Genomic DNA, 19,297 nt, shown 5'->3' with positions numbered 1-19,297 from the left:
GAATCGATGAAGACTCGATGGGCCAAATGGCATTGTAGGGATTCTATGGATACTACGTGGGCGGGAACTTCCGGATCTGGGATCCGTCCACTGTTTTGGACATGCAGTGGAATCTCCGCAATTCCGACAGTATCCAGTTTGTTCAGCATTGATTCTTGCTCAAGTAACCACAGCAAATTGTAGAATGCCAGTTTCTATACGGCTTACCACAGGAATTGAGGAGCTTGTAGATATGGTAAGTGGAATAATCCCTGGCTGCAGGACTGTAGTTATTTCCAATGGAATCACTGAAAAGGAAACAAAACAGCTCAATGAATCTCTGCCAAATCATGAAATCAACTCTCTCACTGATCTCAAGGAGTTATTGTCACATTAATTTTCTCCTGAGATGCTGGAGGCACGGCTAAAGACATTTCCATAAAAAGCTGCAATAAATCCACAAGCATAATATGCAACAATGGAATGGGTTTGCACCTAAAATACAAAGAGAGGATGTTTTCTCAAAGCATTACTGCAAATGATGATTGCAACCAATCAATTTTAGCTTGCCATTCTGTATCCCAGCATTCCCTAGTCTATATATTGGAACATTATTGAGACCCAGTAGTTAAGAAACCCAGAGGTCGGGTTTGAAACAAGCCCCATCCTCCTGCCCATCTGTAATCTGTCAGCTGTTAATAGCCTCTGGGTGCAGTCAGTACGTGTCGACACCATTCCGATAACACTAGCCACCTGCCTGCGGCCATTTCCAAAGGGGCCTTGTGCCAGGTATCCAAAGTGCCTGCCTGTTTCAAATGAAAGGTGGAAACCTGGGTCCGGTGTTGAAGTGGTTGGAACTGGTTGTAGGTTGCACAACAGTCACTCCAATCAGTTCCAGGGGTGATGGTGCCAAAGAGGTGAGGTAAAAGTAAGTGTTTAATAAATTATGTGGAGCCCACAGGAGCAGGAATGAATCGCACCTTTGAAAATCTCATTACATCTCACAGCGAATTAAGTATTTTTGAAGTGTCGTCACTATTGTGATCTATGAAATACAACAGCCAATGTTTGCACAGCAAGATCCCACAAGCAGCAACATGGGGTGGGCTCCTCCGATACCCCAGCCCCATATTTCTCGGCGGTGTGCCATTCGCTGGCGGCAGGATTCTCCCTTCCCACCATTTGTCAATGAGATTTCCCTTTGAAGACGCCCCATGCCACCGGGAAACTTGCGGGTTGGGATGCGCTGCAGGTGGGAACACAGAATTCCAGCCAGGATAATGACCAGATAAAAACTGACAATATTCAGATCAGTTAGCATCTCTGTGGATAGAGGATTGTAGAACTAATCTGTAAGGCCAATGACCCGCCAATGACCCGCCAATGACCTGCTGAGTATTTCCACAATTACAGTTTTTATTTTGGATTTTCAGCACCTGCAACATTTTGGTAAATTCCCTACCCTGCATCAGGTCTAATGTCTCGCCCAAGAGGTGACACCTCCAACATTCAGAACTTCCTTATTGAAACGTGAGGCTAAGGTACTGCCTTGAAACCACAACCCCTGCCTTTTAAGAATCAAAGTTGAACCAAGTTGACATTTTGTGTTACATTGATATAATATCGGAGCTGCTATTGTGAGGGAATCAGTAGCTTTAAGATTTTTTTCCGTAAGTTAGTACCTGTGGGGGTTTACTGAAGATTGTAACATTTAAGGTACAGGTCTGCATGGTGGTACGGTGAGTAGCACTGCTGCCTCACAGCACAGGGAACCAGGTTAATTTCTGGCCTCGGGTGACTGTGTGGAGTTTGCACGTTCTCCCCGTGTTGTGTGTGAGTTTCCTTTGTGTGCTCCGGTTTCCTCCCATAGTCCAAAGATGTGCAGGTTAGGTGGATTGGCCATGCTAAATTGCACTTAGTGTCGAAAGATGTACCGGTTCGGTGGGGTTATGGGGATAAGGTGGGATGTGGGCCTAGATTGGGTTCTCTTTCAGAGGGTCTGTGTAGACTCGATGGGCTGAATGGTCTCCTTCTGCACAGTAGAAATTCTATTATTTCATGGTTCTAGGTATATCAAATTGTGCCTAGGAACCAAAAGACCCCTATTGGGAGATATTGAAAAGCCACAGTGATCAGTTCAAGAGTCAGTTCGCTGGGAGCAGATGAAGTGGGAGGTTGGCAGTATGGATCTGAAGTGTTGCCATTAGATCGATGTTGCTGAGGAGGCTGGGGCTCACAGACTCCACAGGAGCCATTAGTAACTCAATACTCAGGGTGGCCATGGGGCAATGCTCAGAGTGCTGGCATCATGTTGGTGATTAGATGCTGGAGTGAAACCTTATGAATCCAGTGGGACACAAGACACAACCTATGGAACAAAGATTGACAACTGGGATGCACATAGTCTTTAGGACAGCTTGAGTTAACGTTGCTGTTAAGTGACATTAGCAGCTAGACCCGAGAAAGATAGGATCTGAAATCCCTCATAAGAAAGACAGAGTTAAAAGAATTGTTGTGACCCACAGTGATTACAGATATCCAGGTGAGTTGCTGAGAAATCCATGGGATCTGTCTTGGCTGGATCTACCAGCTAATGTACAGTTTGTTGCGTGTTCATTCACAATCTGCCTCAGTTCTTGTTTACCCCATGTTATTTCCGTGTGTCAGAGTATAATATAGGTAGCGTTGACTGTTTGCTTTGCTGCCTTTTGTACAGTAAAATTTCTTCTGCTTTATGGAAACATGTGGCTTTATTCACTTCCCAATTAACTGGGACTTCAAATTTCATCTAACACGAAAATTACAGGTCCCTAATTGGATTGTAACCAAATTTTGGAGATCTCGACTGGGATTGTGGGTCTTGTCCAGGACTGTAAACACATTTTGAGGCCTGGTCTGGGATCATAACAAAATTCGAAAGGTTTTTGTCCGGCATTTTGATTCCATGAATTAACACGTTTGGAGGAACTTACTAAATCTGAGGCTAACAGGATCTCATAGGGAATTTTAATGTTTTTATTGAAAAAATAATTTGTCAATTGCTAAGACTTTTCCAGAGAGGGAAGATTTATCCCTGAGCGATTTACACCAACTAACCAAGCCCAGATTAGTGAAAAAGTTGAAGTTAGACTTTAAAAGCAAGGGGTAAAAAAGCAGATATAGTTGAGGTACTGATGCACGATCAATTACACTCAAAACAAAGTGATTTCATAACTGAAGGCTTTAATCGACTAGAACTTGTTCCCCAGCAGCTTCGGTACAGAAAGTGAAGGCTGCTGGGACGGCACCGGTTCTTATACTCCGCCTGTCAGGGCGGAGCTACGTATCCACAGCCAATGGTAAACTCCCAGGTTTAACCAATGGTCATCAGCCTCTTAGGGACTGCAATACCTGATAATACCACAGGTACAAAGAACAAAGTAAAGTACAGCACAGGAACAGGCCCTTCGCCCCTCCAAGCCTGGGCCAATCATGATGCCCTAACTAAAGAAAAAACCTTCTGCCCTTACTCGGTCCATATCCCTCTACTTCCTCCCTATTCATGTATCCATCCAGATGCCTCGTAAATGCTGCTAATGTGCCAGCTTCCACCACATCCACCACTCTCTCTGCATGAAAAACTTACCCCGCACATTTCCCTTAAATTTTCCCCCTCTCACGTTGAACCTGTGCCCCCTTGTAGTTGACACTGTCACCCTTGGAAACAATCTCTGACTATCCATCCTGTCTATGCCTCGCATAATTTTGGAGACCTCTATCAGGTCGCCCCTCAGCTTCTGTCGTTTCAGTGAAAACAATCCTAATTTATTCAACTTCTCTTCTTAGCCTTGAGACCAGGCAACATCCTGGTGAACCTTCTTTGCATTCTCTCCAAAGCTTCCACATCCTTCTGATAATGTGGTGACCAGAACTGCACGCAATACTCCAAATGCGGCCGACCCAAGGTTTTATCTACATGCAACATGATTTCCCAAACTCCTGTGCTCAATATCCCGGCTGATGAAGGCAAGTATGCCATATGCCTTCTTAATCATCTTGACCACCTGTGTTGCCACTTTTAGGGAAATGTGGACCTGCATGCCCAGGTCCCTCTGTATGTTAATGTTCCTGAAGGTTCAGCCTTTTACAGTATAATTCATACCTAGATTCGATTCTCCAAAGAGAATCGCCTCGCATTTGTCCGGACTTAACTCCATCTGCCATTTCTGTGCAAAATGGGTGGGATAACAATAGCAATAGTCCAATCGGAGAAGTGGAAATGGTGCCGCATGGTCAAGGAGATTCTTCATTGAATACAAATAAGTGAGTCAGGTTACTGGAGGCAATGGAGCCTTTGGTTTGAAGGGAGAAGTGAGCCCTCATTCCTCCAACAAAGCAAGTAAACAATTTAGTATTTTGAGAGACACTGGGGCAGTTGAATCATTGATGAAGACTTATGATACGATTTGTCTTCTAGAAGGTTTGATGAAAGAAAATGTATTACATTTTTGACGGTTTCCTGGAGAAATATATTGTGGAGCCTACAGGGTAAAAAGCTTTTTTGGATCTAGTATTGTTCAAAAGACAGGTATGATGAATGTAGGAATTTCAGATATATCTTGTATTATATGTAACTGCTGCAGTAATGCTTAAAAGCCTGGGTTAGGGTCTGTATTTGACTGCTGCAGTCACGTTTTAACAAATCCTGGTTTGAAAGGCAGACTTTGGGGCTACAGAGGTGTAATTATAATTTCAAAAAAGTAAGATTATAATTAATTCCAGCCATGTACATTGTTTGTAGCAGTAGGGCTAATGGAATTTTGTTTATAGGAAGAGGGTTCTCTGGGGAATAGAATAGATAATTAGAGACATTGGTCAGGATTCTCTGTTTCGGGACTCCCGGAATGCATTTCCCGTTGGAACGGAGAATCGGGTGTGGGGGGAAAATCGGTTCTGAATGCAATGCTCCGACACCCCACTGGCAACATGAATGAGGTCCACGATGCACACTGGTCTTAATGACCTACTTGCATCTATTTAACAGGCCCAGCACCCTATGCTTCGACCTCCAGTGATTCTCCGGTCCCCATGGCTGGGAATCACGTGGGTGCGGATCATTTGTGATCTCAGCAATCGTGAACGTAAAGTTGTGGACATCATGATGGGCCCCTTTTCTGGGGGAGGGTGGTCAGTGTTGGGGAGGGAGGTCTGTATGTGGGCGAGGGGTCAGTGGAGGGTTTTCTTTTAGGCAGGGTGTCCCTGGAGAGGTTCTGTATGACAGGGGGCCCCGTGGGGTGATGTGTTGGGTGTTCTGGATCCGTGGAACACATACAGGCCACCAACACTTAAAATAGTACAACACTATTTTATTAAGTTAGAAACTGTTGAACATACTGGGCGAAATTCTCCCCCAACGGCGCGATGTCCGCCGACTGGCGCCAAAAACGGCGCCAATCAGACGGGCATCGCGCCGGCCCAAAGGTGCGGAATGCTCCGCATCTTTGGGGGCCGAGCCCCAACATTGAGGGGCTAGGCTGACGCCGGAGGGATTTCCGCCCCGCCAGCTGGCGGAAATGGCGTTTGTTGCCCCGCCAGCTGGCGGAAATGGCGTTTGTTGCCCCGCCAGCTGGTGCGGAAATGCGGCGCATGCGCGGGAGCGTCAGCGGCCGCCGACAGTTTCCCGCGCATGCGCAGTGGGGAGAGTCTCTTCCGCCTCCGCCATGGTGGAGGCCGTGGCGGAGGCGGAAGGGAAAGAGTGCCCCCACGGCACAGGCCCGCCCGCGGATCGGTGGGCCCCGATCGCGGGCCAGGCCACCGTGGGGGCACCCCCCGGGGTCAGATCGCCCCGCGCCCCCCCCAGGACCCCGGAGCCCGCCCACGCCGCCTGGTCCCGCCGGTAAATACCAGCTTTGATTTACGCCGGCGGGACAGGCAATTTCTGGGCGGGACTTCGGCCCATCCGGGCCGGAGAATTGAGCGGGGGGTCCCGCCAACCCGCATGGCCCGATTCCCGCCCCCGCCCAATCTCCGGTACCAGAGACTTCGGCGGGGACGGGGCCGCGATTCACAGCGGCCAACGGCCATTCTCCGACCCGGCGGGGGATCGGAGAATGACGCCCACTGTCACTGTGGGTTAACACGATGTTAGATTAAACTAAAGACCTATGCCTGTCTGAACCAGTCTATGCACTCAGCACATGGTGAGGACCTGTGCTGTAAGCTGTAACCTCTTGTCCTTGTAGGAGGCTGCATCCCGAATGAGCGGGAACTCTGATGCCCCCTGTCTTTATAGTGAGTGTGCTCTAACTGGTGATTGGCTGCGGTGTTGTGTGTGTTGATTGGTCTTGCTGTGTGTCCATCAGTGTGTGTGTCTACACCATGATATACTGGTGTATATCATGACTTGGGGGATCCCCCTTTTACAAGGGTCCCTGGGGGTGCTGCAGGTCAGGTCACCCCCCTGTATTTTCTAAATGGGAAAAGGCTTCAGGAATCAGAAGCACAAAGGGACTTAGGAGTCCTGATCAAATATTCTCTTCAGGTTAACGTACATTTTTCCCATTTTGAAAATGGTCTACGCCTCTATTCTTCCTGCCAAAGTGTATAACCTCACACGTTTCTACATTGTATTCCATCTGCCACTTCTTTGCCCACTCTCCTAGCCTTCTGCAGCCTCTCTGCTTCCTCAACACAACCTGTCCTTCAATATATCTTTGTATCATCTGCAAACTTAGCAACAATGCCCTCAGTTCCCTCTTCCAGATTATTAATGTATATCGTGAATAGTTGTGTTCCCAACACAGACCCCTGAGGTACATCACTAGTCACTGGCTACCATCCTGTAAAAGACCCCATTATCCCTGCTTTCTGCCTTATGCCAGTCAGCCAATCCTCTCCATGCCAGTATCTTACCCTTAACACCATGGGCTCTTATCTTATTTAGCAGCCTCCTGTACGGCAGTTAGGAAGGCAAATGCAATGTTTGCATTCATGTCGAGAGGATTAGAATAGAAGAGCAGGGATGTACTGTTGAGGCTGTATAATACTCTGATCAGACCCCATTTGGAATATTGTGAACAGGTTTCTGTGTTTCTATGGAAGGATGTGCTGGCCTTGGAGAGGGTTAGAAGTTCACAACAATGACCCCTGGAATGAAGGAGCGGTTAAGGACTGTGATATACAACTTCGCTGTATTGGTGAGGATAAATACCTTCTTGCATTTAGGCTACAGCAGAACTGTCCTAAATACCGTATTGGTATGTGTGGCTGAATAACACAGTCCTGACTATCAGTTAGCAATAGCACAGAAGGTGAGCTGAGGACAAATAAAGCAATTGCACAGCTTTTACCAATTGGCTCTGTTTACTGATTCAACTAATTCAGTCTGTCACTGCCACTATTTAAATACCCATTTTCCCAGCCAACAGCTCCTTTATTTAGATGACATTCCGAGAATCTGTCAATTATCCAGTTCTGCAGAATGCAGAGAGATTACCGAGAGGTTGTAAAAAATATTAAATTGACACTAAAATAGTCTGAAACCACAGAAAAGATTTAAATGCAATGAGAATGCATCAGGAAATTGACAATATTTCACAACATATAAATATGTCTTCATAGTTTCAATGCATTTTTCAGGAATGCGACGAGAATCAATACTTTATATCTCCTATTCGGTAACACAAATGATGCTGATGCTTCCACAAATTAATCGTTTCACCAGGAGGGAAATGGAGTTCTTTGTCACTTTACTGGAGATCACAGTGGCTGAATAACACAGCCAGCAGAGGTACTGATAACACTTAGAAGTGAACTGGAGGACACATTGTTAACACTGCTGCCTCACAGCTCCAGGGTCCCAGGTTGAATTCCGGCCACGGGTGACTGTGGAATTTGCACTTTCTCTCCGTGTCTGCGTTGGTTTCCTCTGCTTGCTCCGGTTTCCTCCCAAAGATGTGCAATCCAAAGGTGGACTGGCCATGCTAAATTGCACTTAGGTGGGGTTACGGGGATAGGGTGGGGGAGTGGGCCCAGGTATGGTGCTCTTTCGGAGGGTCGGTGCAGACTCGATGGGCCGAGTGGCCTCCTTCTGCACTGACGGAATCCTATGATTCTAACAGGCATCTGCTCATAGGAGGAAGTCAAGAGGAAAGCTGGCTCACTGAACCGTTTAACAAAAGGCAAAGGGAGAGAAAGAAAGTGAATGAGTTGCAAACAAACATCTAATTCATTCCAAACAGACAAAGCCGGAGAGAACCATTGTTCCCAGTCTGGGGGAACTAGGTTTAATCAGAGAATGAAAACCAATATTTAAAGTTGAAGTGAAGAAACAGATATAAGGGCGCAGATTGTATAAAACGGTGGATAGGCAGAAGCAGATTCTGAGAGTTTAAGAAGCATTCAGACTTTTGGAGACTGTTAGTTGAGTGAGGCGGGAGTAAGCGAAACAGTAAGTCAACAGTCCACCGGGAAATCATTTGTAGATGAGCAGACTGAATAAGTGGTTTCCAGAACAACAATCACAAATCCATAGAAAATGTTGCCGCACTTGTTCTGACAAACTGGGACATGTCTCCCCTCCGATGGCAGAGTGAGTTATGGGTGCGCTGACATTTCATATTCGCAGCAAGGATTTGAGGCTGATTGCCACCATGAATCAATACCACAGATAATCAGCCTGTCTGATGTGAAGAGCTTGAGCTAATTATCAGTACGTTCCCATAGTAACAGCAAAGTCATTCTGTCGTTGTTGTAGAACGGGATTAATACCACCTGATTAGCAACAAGTCGCTAACTGACGGTCTGAGTGTATTAGAAGTCAGCTCTCATTTTTGAATTAAACTATGTTGTTCCGGGATTACTGAAGGCCTCAACTCCAGATTAATACCAGAGTCAGAATATTATTAGCAAAGTGCAGAGGATACCGGAAGTCTGCAGAAGGATTTGGATAGGTTAGGTGAATGGGCTAGGGTCTGGCAGATGGAATTCAATGTTGCCAAGTGTGAGGCTATCCATTTTGGGAGGAATAACAGCAGAATGGATTATTATTTAAATGGTAAGATGTTAAAACATGCTACTGTGCAGAGGGACCTGGGTGTGCTGGTGCACGAGTCGCAAAAAGTTGGTGTGCAGGTGCAACAGGTGATTAAGAAGGCTAATCGAGTTTTGTCTTTCATTGCTAGAGGGATGGAGTTCAAGACTAGTGAGGCTATGCTGCAATTGTATAGGGTGTTGGTGAGGCCGCATCTGGAGTATTGTGTTCAGTTTTGGTCTCCTTACCTGAGAAAGGACATATTGGCACTGGAGGGAGTGCAGAGGAGATTCACTAGGTTGATCCCAGAGTTGAGGGGATTAGATTATGACGAGAGGTTGAGTAGACTGGGACTGTACTCATTGGAGTTTAGAAGGATGCGGGGGGATCTTATTGAGACATATAAAATTATGAAGGGAATAGATAGGATAGATGCGGGCAGGTTGTTTCCACTGGTCGGGGAAAGCAGAACTAGGGGGCATAGCCTCAAAATAAGGGGAGGTAGATTTAGGACGGAGTGTAGGAGGAACTTCTTCACCCAAAGGGTTGTGAATCTCTGGAATTCCTTGCCCAGTGAAGCAGTTGAGGCTCCTTCTTTAAACATTTTTAAGAAAAAGATAGATGCCTTTCTCAAGAATAAAGGGATTCGGGGATATGGTGTACGGGCCAGAGAGAGGAGCTGAGTCCACAAAGATCAGCCATGATCTCATTAAATGGCGGAGCAGGCTCGAGGGGCCAGATGGCCTACTCCTGTTCCTAGTTCTTATGTTCTTATGTTCATTCCCAATCTCCCCCCTTTCCAATATTAACAAGAGTACAGGTAGCAAAGCCGAGGAGCAGAGGAACAGGAGGACAGCATTAAGGCAGTCTCGAAGCTCAACAGAAACTGGAGGAACAGCATCTCATCTTCTGGTTAGGCAGGCTACAGTCTTCCGGTCTCAACATCCAATTCAACAACTTCAGGTGATTAGCTCAACCCCACCTCTTTGTTTTCATTCCATTTCATTTTAACTGTCTTTTACCTTTTAATTCTTTCTTCTCTTTCCCCACCGCACTCTTTCCCCCTATCCTTACCTTTTCTCCCCGTTGCTTCTCCTTCCCCTCTTTTTCTCATTTTTCCTCTCTCCCATCCATGTCCCCCCTCCCCCATATCTACACCTGTCACAGCTTACCTTCTGATTTTAGTTTCTCTGTTGTCTGGCCGTTCACACCTTTTATTCTCTGTGGGGACTGTCATAAGCAGTTTCTGTGGCTCTGATTCATCTTTCCTTGGTCTCTGTGGCTATGACTCATCTTTCATTCCCTCACCCGACAGTATAAATATTTCCCACTTTCTATGCCTTTCAAAGCAAAGGTTCATCTGGACTCGAAACGTTAGCTCTTTTCTCTCCCTACAGATACTGTCACACCTGCTGAGATTTTCCATGATTTTCTCTTTTGGGAGGAGGACAGGACACCATTATTTAGTCTGTTTTGCCACTCGCTGAGTTCATTGCTGTGGTACTGAGGGGATTCTGCACTGTCAGAGGCACTGCCTTCCGGATGGTACATTTAGAGATTCCCTGACACTATGCCAGCGAGAAGCAGCTGGGATTTTCCGTCATCGCTGAGAGTTAATGAAGTTTTATTTGGAACGCCAAATATTCCATCCTTTCTCGCAAACGGCCCCGTCACGGACCACGGCTGGAGAATCCTGCCGGGCAGAAGAAAATGAAAGGTGCTGGAAAATATATTGGTGTTCTTTTGTTCTTTTCTTCTTATCAGAATTTGTGTCACGTGTTCCACTACCTGAGCGCAGGCACGAGATCACAGTTTTATAACTCACTAATTGGTGCCCCTTTCTGTTCCTCATATTGTAGCTAAATTATGGCTGGAATCTTCCGGGTCCTTTGGGGTGAGTGGTGGTGGTGGGGAGAGAGGGGGGGTGATGAACTGGGGAGCAGGAAAGCTGGCAAAATGGCATGGGAAGGTGTCTTCCTGCCCTCATGCCACTTCGCCCAGGCCAGGAAAGTTGGGAGATCTGTCAATCTGTCTGGCAGAGGCCAATTAAGAGCCATTTCCTGATTCTGCAGATGTTTTATCTGTACCAGGAAGGCCCAAAGCTGCATGGGAAAATCTGGAAGCCTCGCAGTCAGCTCCAGGTGGTCCATGGCCCACAGAAGGGTCCCCTTGTGGCAAACTGCCCTCACTGCAACAGCGCCATCGGTGCTCAGCGATACTGACCACGCCCCCGATTGCCTGTTCCCAGCATCCCTCAACCCTTCTTTCCTCTCTTCAAGGACACATGAGCATTGAGGCTTTCTCTCCCAACATCTGCAGCTTCAGCAAAGGCCAACACTAATGGTGATGTTTCTGAGGCTGCTGCGCTGCCAACCATCTTATTGAGTCAGATGCTTTTGGGAGTTGTCATCTTCCTTAATTGAGTGGTAGTTACAGCGGTAACCAGCGAACTGTCTAACTGGCTGCCACAGCCCTGGGTCCTGCCACCTTCTGAAGTGCAGTCACTCCCAATTTTGGCCTCAGTATCGGGACTTCAACCCTCACAACAACATTCAGCCCCAAGTGTTTTCTAAATGGTTCAAATATTAACAGGCAAGCTCAGTGACTGTCAGTCCGCATAACCTCGTGTCTTGACATTGCCAAATGCTAGTGATATTATCTCAGCAAAAACTCTTGGAAACGCCACGTGTTTACCGAGAACTTGCTGTTTTTATTTCAGATGTCCAGAATCTACAGTGTTTTTATTTTAGTGTCGTTGAATTTGCAGATCCTATGTACGATGCTGCCAGATGAGGCATCTCTGTGCTCACTACGTACAGGGTCAGCTGCCAGTCCAGGGAAGGAGGGTGTGGTCCCAGCACTGATCCCTGTGGCACACCACTTATTACATCTTGTCAAACAGAAAATGACCATTTATGCATTCTGTTAGTCAGCCTATCTTCTATCCATGCCAATATGTGCAGCACGGTAGCATTGTGGATAGCACAATTGCTTCACAGCTCCAGGGTCCCAGGTTCAATTCCGGGTCACTGTCTGTGCGGAGTCTGCACATCCTCCCCGTGTTTGCGTGGGTTTCCTCCGGGTGCTCCGGTTTCCTCCCACAGTCCAAAGATGTGCAGGTTAGGTGGATTGGCCATGATAAATCGCCCTTAGTGTCCAAAATTGCCCTTAGTGTTGGGTGGGATTCATGGGGATAGGGTGGAGGTGTTGACCTTGGGTAGGGTGCTCTTTCCAAGAGCCGGTGCAGACTCGATGGGCCGAATGGCCTCCTTCTGCACTGTAAATTCTATGATATCTATGATGTTATCCCTGACAGAGTGAGCTTTCCTAACGAAATTAAACAAAGTAACCTGTGGATTATCTTCAAATTTCTGAAATATGCCGTCACTTTTCCTTCTCCCCTGTTATGTCCCAATATCCTTAAGGACGCTGGCCTGGAACACTAATAATATTTCTACCCACCACACGAATCTTAAGATTCACCCACAAAGTCTACTTTCAATTGCCTGAAATTGATGGCCTCCTCCACTTGCATGCTCTCCTTGTGTCAGATATTCCATGCATTCCACACCTCAGCATAAATGTTCGCCCTTTGCAAATGGGATGATGTGTGGAATGAGGAAAGCTCAGCAAAAATGATCAGTCTTGGAGTTAGCACATGTTATTCCACACTGTAGTTGGCTGGTCGGGTATTTGGTGAAAGTAATCAGGACACTCAATTCAAGCTTGTCAAATTTTCGTGCATATGAATCATAGAACCCTTAGTGTGTAGAAGGAGCCCATTCAGGCCATCGAATCTGCACCAACCCTCTGAAAGAGCCCTATCTTCACAACCCAAGCTACACATCTTTGGACACTAAAGGACAATTTACCATGGCCAGTCCATCTTTGGATTGTGGGAGGAAACCAGAGCACCCAGAGGAAACCCACACAGACATGGGGAGAACGTACAAATTCCACACAGTCATCCAATGTTGGAATTGAACTCGGGTCCCTGGCGCTTTGAGACAGCAGTGCTAACCACTGTGCCACCGTGTTAACTTGGAGATTTTTATTTTCAAGAGATGCAGATGAGATGGGGTTATGGGGATAGGGTGTGGAAGTGGGCCTAGTTAGGGTGCTCATTCAAAGGGTTGGTGCGGACTCGATGGGCCAAATGGACTTCTTCTGTACTGCAGGGATTCTACGATTAATCTTAAATTTATTTTTTTGTCACTCATTTAGTAAAATATATTTCTTTGGTTATCTCATTCCAGTATTTTAGTCCATCTGAAACTATCAAAGAGGGGAAAATGGGCCAGAAGCTACACGGAGTCAAAACCAACCATCACAATGATTCAGAGACGTTGGCTGAACTTTCAACATGCAATGAATCTCAGTCAAACAAACTCTCCAAGTTTAATAACATTCCCTCTCCCACCAACCATCCATTCCCTCTTCTGGCAAATTAAAATGGAATTTAACGCTGCAGATATAACTGAGAGTTAGTGCCTTTCTTGTGAAGGACCGTGAAAGAAAATAAATGGGAAAGACTTTATATAGCACATGACACAATTTCAGACATTTCCACAGTGTTTCCCAGTCAGGGGGATATTTTTGAAGTGTACACATTGGATAACTAACGTAGCCAACATTTGCAGCCAGCAAACTCTCACAAACAGAGATGACTGGATATTCTGAATGGTTATCCAAGTTGCTGTCCTTTGAATGGTGGCCATGGATCATTTACATCCCCCTGAGAGGTCAGAATGGCCTTGGTTTAACATCCCGTCCAAAAGCCAGTACCTCCGACAGTGCAGCACTCTCTGGGGACTGCAGTAAAATGTTAAGACCATAAGACATAGGAGCAGAATTAGGCCATGCGGCCCATCGAGTCTGCTCCGCCATTCAATCATGGCTGATATGTTTCTCATCCCCATTCTCCTGCCTTCTCCCCAAATCCCCTGATCTCCTTATTAATCAAGAACCTATCTATCTCTGTCTTAAAGACACTCAGTGATTTGACCTCCACAGCTTTCTGCGGAAAAGAGTTCCACAGATTCGTCGCCCTCTGGTTGAAGAAAATCCTCCTCAGCCCTGTTTTAAAGGATGGTCCTTCAGTCTGTGCCCTCGGGTTTTAGTTTTTCCTACTGGTGGAAACACCCTCTCCCCGTCCAATCTATCTAGACCTCTCAGTATCCTGTAATTTTCAATAAGATTCCCCATTATCCTTCTAAACTCCAACGAGAACAGACCCAGAGTCCTCAACCGCTCCTCATACAGCAAGCTCTTCATTCCAGGGATCATTCTTCTGAACCTCCTTTCCAAAGCCAGCACATCCTTCCTGAGATACGGGGCCCAAAATAGCTCACAATACTCCAAATGTAGTCTGACCAGAGCCTTATAAAGCCTCAAAAATACATCCCTGCTCTTGTATTCTAGCCCCTCCCTGCTCTTGTATTCTAGCCCCCTTGACATGTTTGCACTTTCTCTCCGTGTCTGCGTGGGTTTCCTCCGGATGCTCCGGTTTCCTCCCACAGTCCAAAGGCGTGCAGGTTAGGTGGATTGGCCATACTAAATTGCCCTTAGTGTCCAAAAAAAAAGGTTAAGTGCGATTACTGGATTACAGGGATGGGCGGAGGTGTGGACTTAAGTGAGGTTAAGGGCTGGTGCAGACTCGATGGGCCTAATGGCCTCCTTCTGCACTGTAAATTCTATAAACACTATGAATGCTATCATTGCATTTGCCTTCCTAACTGCTGACTGAACCTGCATGTTAACCTTCAGAGAATCTTGAACAAGGACTCCAAAGTCGCTTTGTGTTTCCGATTTCCGACCCATTTAGAAAATAGGCTATGCCTCCAATCTTCCTACCAAGTGCATAACCTCACATTTTTCTACATTGTATTCCATCTGCCACTTCATTTCCCACTCTCCTAGCCTGTCCAACCCCTTCTGCAGCTCCCCTACTTCCTCAATACTACCTGTCCCTCTACATATTTTGTATCATCTGCAAACTTAGCAACAGTGCCTTATTCCAGATCGTTCATGTATATTGTGAAAAGTTGTGGTCCCAACACCGACCCGTGATGCATACCATAGTCACCAGCGGCCGTCCTGAAAAATACCCCATTATCCCCACTCTCTGCCTTCTGCCAGTCAGCCAATCCTCTATCCATGCCAGGATCTTACCCTTAACACCATGGGCTTTTAACTTAAATAAGTTAAGAACCTCTTAAACGACACTTTGTCAAAGGCCTTCTGGAAATCTAAATAGATCACGTCTACTGGTTCTCCTTTGTTTAAATTCCTTGTTATCTCCTCAAAGAATTCCAACAGATTTGACAGACATGATCTCCCCTTGACGAAGCCGTGCTGATTCAGTCCTATTGTATCATGCATTTCCACCTACTCTTCAATCTCATCTTTAATAATCGACTCTAGAATCTTACCAATGACCAAAGTCAGGCTAACCGGCCTATAATTTCCCGTCTTATGCCTCCCTCACTTCTTAAACAGCAGTGTTACCTTAGCTATTTTCCAGTCCTCTGAGACACTCCTGCCTCCAGTGATTCCTTAAAGATCACCACTGTTGCCTGCACAATCTCCTCAACTATTTCCTTTAGAACCCTGGGTGTAGTCCATCCAGTCCAGATGATTTATCCACTTTCAGACCTTTCAGTTTCCCCAGAACCTTCTCCTTAGTGATGGCCACTACACTCTAGCCCTGCCCCAATTCTCCTGAAGTTCTGGTATCCCACTGTGTCTTCCACCATGAAGACTAATGCAAAGTAACTATTCAGTTCCTCTGCCATTTCTTTGTTTCCTATTACTACTTCTCCAGCCTCATTTTCCAGTGATCCAATGTCTATTCTTGCCTCTCTCTTACCTTATATATATTGAAAAAAACTATTGCAATCTTCTTTTATATTACTAGCTCGATTACACTCATATTTCAACTAGATTATGTCCAGACTCTGACTCGATGAGACCTGACAGCTCGTCCTGTAACTAGTGCAAGTTGTCTGTTGATTTGACAGGGACCTCAGAAAGTGTTTCTATTGAGCAGGATTGTGCAGCCACTCCGAGGCATGTTTCTCCGCAGCAGGGTCTTCTGTTCCCGTTACCGTCAATGGGATTTTCCATTGATCCCACCCAACACCACCGGGAAATCCTGGTGTCAGTGCATCGCGGCAGGACTTTGAAGATCCCATCCGTTATCTCATAGAATCATAGAATCATGTGCAGAAGGAGGCCATTCAGCCCATCCAGTTTACACTGGCTCCTGAAAGAGCATCCTACCTAAGCCCATACCTTCACCCTATCCACACACCCCAGCAATCCCACCTAACTTTTGGACACTACAGGGCGTGATGAATCCATCTAACCCGCACATCTTTGGACTGTGAGAAGAAACCGGAATACCCGGAGGAAACCCACGCAGACACGGGGAGAATGTGCAGACTCCACACAAACAGTGACCCAAGCCGGGAGTTGAAGCTGGATCCCTGGCGCTAATAAGCAACAGTGCTAACTATTGTGCTACCGTGCCGTCCCATCACCAGCCAGAGAGTTGGAAATCACACAAAGGAAAGGTTACAAAGAGTAAAATAATGGCTTGATCAATTTGGGGCTCGCTACATTAGCTGAATCGATCAGACTCTAATCTGAAGACAAGGAAAATATTGGGAGTAATTACCCAATCGTGGTAACTGTGTAAAATTGAAGGATTAATCCTTTGGCCAATGGAACATCTCCATCAAATGCGGAAAAAAAAGGCTAGAATACAAGACCAAGGATGTACTTCTGAGGCTGTATAAGGCTCTGGTCAGACCCCATTTGGAGTATTGTGAGCAGTTTTGGGCCCCGTATCTAAGGAAGGATGTGCTGGCACTTGGAAAGGGTCCAGAGGATGTTCACAAGAATGATCCCTGGAATGAAGAACTTGTCGTATGAGGAACGGTTGAGGACTTGGGTCTGTACTCGTTGGAGTTTAGAAGGATGAGGGGGTATCTTATTGAAACTTACAGGGTACTGCAATGCCTGGATAGAGTGGACATGGAGAGGATGTTTCCACTTGTAGGAAAAAACTAGAACCAGATGACACTATCTCAGACTAAAGGGACGATCCTTTAAAACTGAGATAAGGAGGAATTTCTTCAGCCAGAGGGTGGTGAATCTGTGGAATTCTTTACTGCAGAAGACTGTGGAGGCCAATTCACTGAGTGTCTTTAAGACAGAGATAAATAGGTTCTTGATTAATAAGAGGATCAGGGGTTATGAGGAGAAGGCAGGAGAATGGGGATGAGAAAATATCAGCCGTGATTGAATGGCGGAGCAGACTCGATGGGCCGAGTGGCCTAATTCTGCTCCGATGTCTTATGTCTTATGATCTAAAATATTTTCATAAGTTATTTTCAACATTTATAGTGAAACGATTGTTTTATCTTGCTGCCACAGTCTGGTGCACACATATCCTCACCCCAAGAGGCATGAACATTCTGCAAAATTGGTAATTAAACTTTCAAGATTATCAAAGAGTTCTCAGTTTACTGCTCACGGCACAGATTGGGGACATTGGGAGTTAGATTTCACATGCAGCAATTGTCAAAGTTAACTTTGGGCCACTGTGTATGACCTGCAATATCTCTCACTGAGAAACAAGCGTTCATTTTGCAGATACCGCAGGGTCTGCTGACTGCAATACCTCATTCATCACCAGTCAGAACTAGCCTGCTGTGAGACAGATTACATTAATTGTGCTTAAGCCATATTATATAGATTGCTGCATTAAACATAAAAAATCAGCATGATATAATTGTGCAAGTCGGAACAGTTTGACAATAATGACCGCCATTATAGCATGCAGCTCTCTGCAGACATACTTACAGCTGTTAATTCGGATATTAGAATGATAATGGCTCTCAATCAGTGATACACTGAAGACAGAATCGTCTCCGACATCAGTAAAAGTTGGTATCGTGCGGCATTTAGTTGCTAAAATTGCCTGGTACGGGTTCCACGCTGTATCATTGGCAGGCAGACTCTAATTCGCCCACCCCGCCATCACCTCAGCACTTCAATTTTCCGGGCACCCCTGCCCTTATCCTTCTAGATGGTAACGGTCATGGGCTTGGAAGGTACTGCCTAAGGAACTTTAGTGAGTTCCTGAATTGCATCTTGTAGATGGTGCACACAGCTGTTGTTGGTGATGGAAGGAGTGAATGTTTGTGGATGAGGTGCCAATCAAGTGGGCTGCTTTGTCCTGGATAGTATCGAGCTTCTTGAGTGTTGTTGGATCTGTACTCATCCAGGCAAGTGGAGAGTATTCCATTACATTCCTGACTTGTGCATTGCAGATGGTGGACAGGCTTTGTGGAGTCAGATTACGCTGCAGGATTCCCAGACTCTGTCCTGCTCTTATAGCCACAGTATGAATATGGCTAGTCCAGTTCATTTTATGGTCAATGGTAACTCCCGGATGTTCATAGTGGGGGATTCAGCGATGGTAATGCCATTGAATGTCAAGTGGAGATGGTTAACGGGTGGCATGGTAGCACAGTGGTTAGCACTATTGCTTCACAGCACCAGAGTCCCAGTTTCGATTCCCACTTGGGTCACGGTCTGTGAGGAGTCTGCACGTTCTCCCTATGTCTGTGTGGATTTCCTCCGGGTGCTTGGTTTCCTCCCACAAGTCCTGAAAGATGTGCTGTTAGGTGAATTGGACATTCTGAATTCTCCCTCAGTATACCCGAACAGCCGCCGGAGTGTGGTGACTCGGGGATTTTCACAGTAACTTCATTGCAGTGTTAATGTGAGCCTAATGTGTGACAATAGTACTGATTATTATTAGTATTAATAAATCCTCTCTTGTTGGAGATGGTCATTGCCCGGCACTTGTGCGGCACGTTGCTATTTGTCACTTAGGGGAGATAGTGGCACAGTAATATTGTTCCTGGACTAGTACTCCAGAGACCCAGAGCAATGCTCTGAGCACCTGGGTTCGAATCCCACCACGACAAATGGTGAAATTTGAATTCAATAAGAAATCTGGAATCAAAAGTTTAATGATGACCATGAACCATTTCCAATTGTCATAAACCCTTGTGGTTCACTAATGTCCTTTAGCAAAGGAAAGCTGCCGACCTCACCTGGTCTGATCTACATGTGACTCCAGATCAACAGCAACTTGGTTGACTCTCAAATGGAGTGCAGTTGGGGACAGATGATCAATGGATACATAGAAGGTAGGAGCTGGAGGAGACATTTTGGCCCTGTGAGCCTGCTCCACCATTCCTCACGATCATGGCTGATCATCCAACTCAATCG

The 19,297-nt window shown here is 46.0% G+C and overlaps 1 protein-coding gene across 1 annotated transcript in view; it reads right to left on the bottom strand.

The window, feature by feature from the left end:
- The window catches only part of LOC140388180 (dynein axonemal heavy chain 3-like), a 1,528,048-nt gene that overhangs the window by 1,472,448 nt on the left and 36,303 nt on the right, over positions 1 to 19,297 (bottom strand). The window contains exon 3 of the mRNA XM_072471941.1: positions 208 to 287. Coding sequence (XP_072328042.1) covers positions 208 to 287 — 80 coding nt within the window. The remainder of the gene's footprint in view (positions 1 to 207; positions 288 to 19,297) is intronic.

The sequence above is a fragment of the Scyliorhinus torazame genome, chromosome 13 (assembly GCF_047496885.1).
Source record: "Scyliorhinus torazame isolate Kashiwa2021f chromosome 13, sScyTor2.1, whole genome shotgun sequence".
NCBI classification, from domain to species: domain Eukaryota; kingdom Metazoa; phylum Chordata; class Chondrichthyes; order Carcharhiniformes; family Scyliorhinidae; genus Scyliorhinus; species Scyliorhinus torazame.
Note: the sequence above shows the minus strand (reverse complement) of the source record. Positions and strands in the feature narration are given on the sequence as shown.